This window comes from Nicotiana attenuata, unplaced genomic scaffold (assembly GCF_001879085.1).
Source record: "Nicotiana attenuata strain UT unplaced genomic scaffold, NIATTr2, whole genome shotgun sequence".
Lineage (NCBI taxonomy): Eukaryota > Viridiplantae > Streptophyta > Magnoliopsida > Solanales > Solanaceae > Nicotiana > Nicotiana attenuata.
Window position 1 is genome coordinate 480 of NW_017682888.1, and position 8,702 is coordinate 9,181.

The window sequence follows — 8,702 nt, forward strand, 5'->3', positions numbered from 1 at the left end:
AGCTATATTCGATATAATATTATGTAATACACTTATACTTAGTGCATAGTATAGCGTAAGTATATATATATATATATATATATATATATATATATATATATATAGAGAGAGAGAGAGAGAGAGAGAGAGAGAGAGACACACACACGCACGCTTCGTAGTACTATTCATCCCTTGTATTACAAAAGTGTTAACGGCTAACATTTATATTATTTATTTAGTAAATACAAAAGTGATTTTTAATTTTGACCAATGGTGACCTAAATAGCGACCAACTTTGGTTGCTAAACATACATAATTTTAAATTAGCGACCCAAGTTGGACGCTAAATTTAAATCAGATTTATTTATCTTTCATATAATTTTTAAAATATTAACTGGGTCCCAGGTTAGCGACCAAAGTTGGTCTATATTCTACTGAACGACCAACATTGGTCGCTAAAGTTGAATTATATTTATTTATATTTTATAATTTTTTTTAAACAAAATTATAATTATTAAAATTTTATAACTGGGTCCCAAATTAGCGATCAAAGTTGGTCTCAATCTGTTTACTCTTTATATAGCGACCAACTTTGGTCGCTAATATTAAATTTTATTTATTTATATTTTATTATTTTTTAAAAATAATAATATAATTATTAAAATTTAATAGGTGGGTCCCATGAAGTGACCAACGTTGGTTGCTAATCTGAGTAATTCTTTGACCAAGCAAGTCTGACTATTCCGGTCAACAGTTTGACAAAATTTTCGACCAAGTGGCGACCAACGTTGGTCGCTAATTTATTTAAAATTATTATTTTATTATTTTCACCAGTTTAGCGACCAACTTTGGTCGCTTTTCTTGACAGACCAACGTTGGTCGCTAAAGCTTGGTCGCTTTTTGCAGGAATTCTAGTAGTGTGTAATCTGAAACATATTCATTTTCTTTCATATGCAATGATTCAAACTCTCCTCTTAAGGTCTAGAGACGAACCTTTTTCACTTTGTCCAAACCTTTAAAGGAAGTTTGAAGAATGTCCCATGCTTGCTTGGAGGTTGTCGCATTTGCAACCTTCTGGAACATCTTGTCATCCAAACCTTGATGGATGAGAGTGCGTGCATTTTGATCTTTCTTATTTGTGGCAGCGGCATCTTCCGCTCCATCAACTCCAGACTCTACCGGTTCCCAAACATCATAGGCACCAAGCAAGGCCTTCATTCGAATACACCAATTCTCATAGTTCTCTTTTGTGAGCATAGAAACTTGGAATGGTGTTCTATTAGTGTTTGTCATCTTTTCTCCAAGTTTGGTTGTCTCTCAACACACTGGCTCTGATACGAAATGTTAGAAATTTTTGGGAGAGCAAGACAACTAAACAAACACTCAAAACTCACTATTAGAGAGGTGGAGGAAAGGATGATTTCTATTCAACTTCACTTGCACCAAATGGCTAGCATACATGGGTATTTATAGTAGAACTCCTACATGTATCTAGCCTAAACTTCATGTGTACATATTAATTAAGTCCACACATGTACACACTAGTCCATACATGCCTACACTAGTTCACACAAATTCACACATGTCCACACCTCACTCTTTTCTAACTATATGTATGGAAACATTAAATTAATGTAAACAAATCTAAACAAATGTGGACAAATGGAAACAAGTTTATTACTATTTTTAACAAGTAGTTCATGTCTTTCTTTGAACCTCTACAACTGTCGTAGTAGCATATTCATCCCACTTTCACCTCTGTCTGCTCCGATTTCGGATTTCCATACCTGCTAAAAATATTGGTCTATAAGAGCAGAATGCTTGTTTCTGAAAAATTGAGATTCTGAATGTACTCAGGTGCCATTCTGATCGCCTCTTCTTCTATAGGAACGAAGCTTCGTATTTGTTTTTCTTCAAGCAGCAACCTTTGCCAATAACAAAGGTAGCATGTTTGGCTTTGTAGAGGTATCCAGCTGAAGAAATAGCTCTCCATTCTTTTATCCTTTGGTACTTGTGGGGCATTGATCACGTCCACCTCCATTTTTCTTACAAAACAAGCACAATTTTAACCATAAATTTCAAATCTTCTTAATGAGGAACATTTCAGGAGATATGACATGAAAAGTTCAAAGAGAAACCAAGAAAGAGAACACAAGCATATAGCAGGCATAAGTTACATCTTCCTCGCTGGTCTACCGCAAAACTCATTTGCGCATCTTCCTCTGTATCTTCATCTGGATGATCCTCAGGAGCGGAGCTAGCTTCAATATGTGGGTTCGGCTGAACACAGTAATTTTGATCCAAACTCTGTATTTATCTTAAGAAATTTATTTAATATGTGCAAATTGTTAATTTAGAACCCACTAGAATTCCGAACCCACAAACTTCAATCTTGGCTCCGCCTTTGGTGTTCTTTGAATCTTTCTACACTTCGTCTCGAGTAAACATAAAATTAGGGCTGTCAAATTTGGCCCAAGCCCAAATGACCCGCCCAACCCGCCCAAGGTTGGGTTGGTTATTAACCAGCCCATTTATTAAACTTAGCCCATCTTGACCCAACCCATCTCAACCCATTTAAAGTTGGGCTAATTTTTAGCCCAAATTGATCCATGAGTAAGTTTGTCAAAATATCTTAGAAATAATTTTATTTTTTGTTTAATATTTTAAATATGACCATAACAAAAGCAAAAAAGCCTTATTTAGTAATTATACAATTTATAAGAAAATAACACATATTAATTAAAGTTTAATAAGAGTTGGGCGGGTTGGGTTATGACCCGAATTTTAACCCATCTTGACCCAACCCATCTTAGCCCAAGTAACTTTTGGGCGGGTCAAATATTGACTCAACCCATTTTGACCCGCCCAAAATTGACCCAAACCGCCCATTTGACATCCTTACATAAAATGAAAACAGTTTAGAAATTAGAACTCAAAACCCTTTCTTTATAAGCAACACATATCCACATAGATTATATGATTCAAACATATTTTATTTCAACCAAGCTATAATTGTATAAAAACGTACGATCTCCTACTTATCATTGATGTAGGAGGCACAATTCTTTCTTTTTTCTTTGCAACATTTCATGTGCCACCTTTTCAGGAAATTAATTGTAATAACTTTGTTAACGCTGTGGGGAAAGCCCTGGTATACAAGTAGGAGAAAATAGATAAGCAAGGAACCTTTCAATAGGTTTGTTGTTCCTAACATATTTCTACAACCAAAAGATGAAGGGATATACCGTTTAAAATATCATGGTATAGCCAGTTTTCACACTGGTCAATGAAAAATAGCCAGCGTTTATCAAGTCAATGAAAAATAGCCACTATTTTGCTGCAACAGGAACCGGTCCAGTGTAATATACGGGAGTTCTGGTGCATTTGTGTACGAACTCCAGCATACTATGCTGGACCGGTATACTTTGCTAACTCCTGTAAAATTTGCGGGAGACTGGAGCACCAGTGCTCCAAACTCCAGTATATTATACTGGACAATTATACTTGCTGGAACTCCCGTAAAATTTGCGGGAGTTCCAGCATAATTATGCTTGAACTCCGTAAATTGCGGAGTCCAGCATAGTTATCCTGGAACTCCGTAAATTTACGGAGTTCAAGCATACTTATGCTGGAACTCCCGTAAAATTTGCGGGCGTATTTTTCCGGATTTTGAACAGTGTTTTCGCTCAGATTTAAAGTGGCTAAATTTCGATGACTTTTGAAACTTGGCTATTTTTCAACGACCAGTGGTAAATCTGGCTATTTTTGAATTTCTCCCGATATACCGTTGTCTACCCAACAAGTCAATCTCTAACTAAAAAAAAAATTGTATTCACTATTTAGTAGATTTAGTTTGTAAAAAAACAAAAAGAGAAAAAATTAGAGAGGCACTGTATCAAAGTGTCGTCGTTGGTGAGAGATTAGGAAAACCATTGCTGAAACTGTATGTGATGAGCGAAGGAAAAAGCACCAAAGATTGTACTCAAGTCATTACCAAAGAGCTTACAGAGGATAACCGTCTTGAAATCCAAGGGACTAGATTAGGTACTACATTAGTTTCGAACCAGTATAAAAACATGGCGTGTCATTTACATTTCCTGCACTATATCTTTCTGCACAGTATCTAGTTGTGCTTGAACATCTGCTTTAGTTGACTACCATTTCTGTGAAGTCTACTAAGATTTTAAAAAGGATACAATCCCCCCCCCCCCCCCCTTGTACTTTCACAAATCTCCCTACAATTTGAAACCAGGCCTCTTTCTTCCATTCATATAAATGTACATTAAGAGCATAAGCAAACTGTACAAGATAGTATGAGCTTAGTTTATCAAAGAAAATAAAGACAACATAAAGTGGCTCAATTAACGCATTGACAGAGAGCAACCATACAAGAATTTTCAGACAACCAACATGTATCGAACTGCCAGACATAACAAAATGTAAAATAAGAAATATCAAAAAAACCAGTGAAATGCGTCTTACCAGCAAAGATTCCATTGAATTTCCATTTTACACAGTTTCTGATCTGATTGACTTCGAGCGTTGCATTTTCATTCGAGCCAGCTTGAAGAGAAGGGTTACTCCTTCATGCTGAAGAACTGAAGTAGTTGCGTTCAGTAAATGGAATTTGTGTAGTGTTTGGGATCAATTATTTGAACCCTGTTATGGTTTGCTTTAAATGAAAATAGAGAAAAACATTGGGGATCGAACTGCAAAAGAATCCCAACAGAAAATTGCAGACAAAACATTGCTCCTGTTCTCACTTCTCAGAAAATCATTTGTTTCTTAAAAACAATTGTGAAAAGCCTATGAAAGAGAGCATAATTATCTCATTTCTATTTGGAGAAAACATTTGACCCTTAAAACAGAAGAAATCTTAATCCTATCACAGTCATTAGGTTAATTCTAAGCTAATGCTCTAGCACAAAAACTAAAACACTTAATGAGTACTGAAAGTTCATTGTCGATGAGATTTACTTACATGATTCAAAGGCATAAACTTTAAGCAAGTTGTTTCCCAATTCCTCATGCATTTCCTGGATCTGCTCCGCAAAAATCACCAGAGAAAGACAGCATTTATGTAACTCAATTAGCTGCAGTGTCACACTATCTGCAAATCCTTCTGGGATCTCTTGTAAGTATACGCAATCTCTGATGTATACACGCTCAAGGCATTGGAAGTAATCATCGGTGGCTGTCCAATAACTAAGAAACAGATGCTCAAGGAGTAAGAACTTCAATTTTGGAAAGCCCATCTCTGTTACTTCCCACTCAATGCCAACGAAGGCATGATCCTTCAATTCTAGCACCTCGAGATTGGGCAACTTGCTAAAAATGTTCATGCAGTTCCATGGAAGACAAGTACCGCTAAGTGTCAACTTCTTGAGATTTGGTGGGAAAGAACCTGGACTTGGATTTATTGAACGCGGCACAGCGTTGGACATGAACATAACAAGACGATGCCAAACTGCAACATTTAGTGTCTCTAGCTCTTTTAAATATTTAAGATTATTTTCCCATCCCATCATACTATAAAATTCCTCTGCTTTACCAGCAATTTCCAATTTCCTTACTTTCTTAATCCCTTCAAATATTTCCTTTGTACAACAAGAAGGTGTCAACCCAGAAACAGTTTGTAAGTTTTCCAAAACCAAGTTCTTCACCTTATTTCCTGATACCGTCTGAGGAGATTCCAAATACATACACCAGCAATGGAGATGCCTTAACTGAGATAATTTCCAAATTTCATTTGGTAAGGACAGGCTCCAATCACTAATGTATGATAGTGGCCGAACAATGAGAGTTTGTAAATTCAGAAGTTTAGAGATTGGTAATTGTCCAGACCTTTTAAACGTCAATGCCAAATACCTTAAAAAAACTAGGTCTAGTATAGCTATGGGGAAATCGAAAAAACGATTTTCCTCCATGTCCAATACCCTAAGAAGTTTGAAATGAAAGTGTGCTATGTTAAGGAACATATCAGAAGGGTAAAGAGACAACGAACGTAATTTGCTATGATCAAGATTATAGAATCGACTGCTAAAATGAGTGGAGCGCTCTGATTTTCTTAAAATCCACCTACAACCTTGAGGGAAAACTAATCCAGGTCCAGCATTATCGGTATTCTCAATATACAAAAGACCCTGGCGGTCGGCTTCTCTCAAGCAGAAATCATGTACAAGATCATGAATCAAACATGTCATGATTTCCCCATCCATACTTCGCTTGCTAACAATAACTAGACTTTTATCAATAAGATAATCCAAATGACTAGCAGCCACTTTTTCCAATCTCTCCGTCCCCTTTACTTTTAGGAGTCCTTCTGCAATCCATAATCTAATTAACTTTCCCACAGAAATTTCACTAGCTTTTGGAAAAAGTCCAAAATACAGAAAGCTACCTTTCAAATAAGAAGGAAGATGATTGTAGCTTAAAGCTAGCACTCCTGAGCATTGTCGATAAGCATCAACGTCTGCTAATGAGCTCACACTTTGAGCTACTTTTCTCCACTCATCCAATGTCCTCTTGCTAGAGAGAATCTTGGCAACCACAGCAATCATAAGTGGTAATCCTTTGCAGTTTATTGCAACCTCCTTTCCAACATTCTCAAATTCAACTGGAAAACAATTTTCTGCAAATGCTTTTTGATAAAACAAATTCCAACTGTCATCTGGGTTAAGTAAATGCATCCTGAAAGGATCCTTAGAAAAGCTAGCATATTGAGCAACCTCAACGTCTCGAGTGGTCAACAATACCCGACTTCTTACACCATAGTCTGGAAGACACAGTCTAATATCATCCCAAGCTTCCTTGCTCCATATGTCATCCACAACAATAAAATACCTTCGACCCTTTAAACCTTTCTTCAAGCGATCTGCTAGTACTTGATCGCTTTTGTTTTCAAGCTCTTCTTCCTTTGCAGTATTAGCATCTTTAAGGAGGCCTAAAAGCGTCTTTCTAAAACTATAGTCCTCAGACACAGTAACCCATCCACGAATATCAAAGAAGCTCAAAATTGAGGGATGAGAAGACAGATTTTTGGCAAAAGTTGACTTACCAATGCCACCCATACCTGTAACAGAGATGACTTCCAATGGAGCTGAGCCTCCGGTAAGTTGACTCAGCATGTCTGCTTGTTCAATGTCGTACCCTACCATATCGTTCTCAAGGGTTGGAGCATGCAATCTTGGTGAACTTGAATCACAAAGCGAGGAATTTCCGGCTTGCAAATTGTTATTTTGACTGTGTTTGATGAGTCCTTCCTTGAGGGAATCAACCTTTTCTATAGCTCGTTGTAAGATCTCAAAAAAACTCTCGAGGGCTTCCTGTTGATGGAGTCCATCATGTTGTTCATCCATTACCACTTGCATCTGTGATTCAACTTCATCTTCTACTTCATTTGCTATATGTTTGACTTCAGCGTGCAAATTCTCAGTTTGTTCAGCATCAGAATTATCAAGGAGCTCGTGCAGAGAATCAACCTTTTCGTAGAGTAAATTCAAACTTTTCAAACTAGTGTCCCTTAGATTTAAGTTTGAATGCAAAAGCTGAAGCTGTTGTATTGTTCCGATTAGAGAAGTCAGTGCAACATATGCAGCCATCTCTCTCTTTATACTTCTGCAGTAAAGGATCTACAGATTAGCGAATGAAGCAACATGTACTCAATATACACTTGAATTGGCAGGCATGACAAATTGTAAGATTGAACTGTATCACATACAAGTTGTTATTTTCTTTGGATAGGTAACAAGTTGTCAACTTTTTTAAGGCTTAATACATACGTTACCTCTCTAACTTGCACATTAGCACTGAAGCTCAAAACTGAAAAGCTTTTGTCTTTAGCTCCAAAGGTGTCCAAAGTAAAGGGCAGCCCGGTACACTAAGCTCCCGCGCATAGTGGGGTCCGGGGAAGGGCCAGACCAAAGGTGTCCATAGTGTTGTTCACATATTCTAATACAGAAACTTATTTGTTTCTGCTTCTCCAAACCACTTGCTTTAATATTCTCAGCTTTTCATTAACATTTATTAAGTACTTAGCAAATAACAACACAAGAGTATACAAATACAACAGTGCACAAAAATTACTTCTTCTAAATATCTCCCCCTTAAAAAGCACACAAAGTTAGGTTCTTACCTTAAGCCAACTACATTTCTTCAATCTCTCCATCTCTCTTTTCCCCTTGTCAATACATACATGGTTTCGTTAGATGGTGAATCTAGATATACGATGCATTGGCATAGGTGGAAGCATTGACAGAGAGAGTAAGTATTGGTGGAGGCGACGGTGTACTGTAAGTAGGGGTGGCAAACGAGCGGATCGGGTCGGATATGGGACGGGTCGAAAACGGGTCAATGAAAAATGGATTAATTATCCGACCAGACCCATATTTAATACAGATAAAAAACGGATTAACCAACGGATAATATGGGTAGCTATATTATCCATGGCTTTATGAATATGATCACTTTTGGGAGAATTGCTAGTCTCCCAAACTTGAGGAACCCCCAATTTGAGTTCTACAAATGTAAGAGTTAAACTCATTACTTATCCATTGGTTATCTATTTTCTAAATGGATAATATGGTTCTTAACCATGCCGTTTTTAAAAAGCTTATTAACCAACTCATTTTTTAGTGGATAATATGAATGGTTAACTGTTTTTTAACCATTTTACCACCCTACTTAAGTGACTACAAACTGTTTCCTTTTTCTTCTTTTTTGGT

At 36.9% G+C, this 8,702-nt stretch overlaps 1 protein-coding gene across 2 annotated transcripts; it reads right to left on the minus strand.

Moving 5' to 3' along the window:
* Positions 1-1,380: 1,380 nt before the first annotated feature.
* On the minus strand, positions 1,381-7,600 carry LOC109222030 (putative late blight resistance protein homolog R1A-10). 2 transcript variants are annotated; one of them, XM_019386440.1, is made up of 3 exons: positions 4,961-7,600; positions 4,462-4,577; positions 1,381-2,024 (listed from the first exon to the last, which is right to left on the minus strand). In XM_019386440.1, exons 1-2 carry the CDS (start codon positions 7,578-7,580, stop codon positions 4,489-4,491), a joined length of 2,709 nt encoding a protein of 902 aa, XP_019241985.1. In that variant the 5' UTR covers positions 7,581-7,600; the 3' UTR covers positions 1,381-2,024; positions 4,462-4,488. The 2 variants fall into 2 exon arrangements, with proteins under 2 accessions (XP_019241985.1, XP_019241986.1); XM_019386441.1 differs by lacking the exon at positions 1,381-2,024 and having other exon boundaries at positions 4,549-4,638.
* Between the last annotated feature and the right edge of the window lie 1,102 nt (positions 7,601-8,702).

Coding starts and splice junctions, on each gene's coding strand:
- LOC109222030 (XM_019386440.1), bottom strand. CDS start 7,580: ATGGCTGCATATGTTGCACTGACTTCTCTAATCGGAACAATACAACAG. Junction 4,578..4,960: donor AGTTTATGCCTTTGAATCAT/GTAAGTAAATCT, acceptor CAACTACTTCAG/TTCTTCAGCATGAAGGAGTA.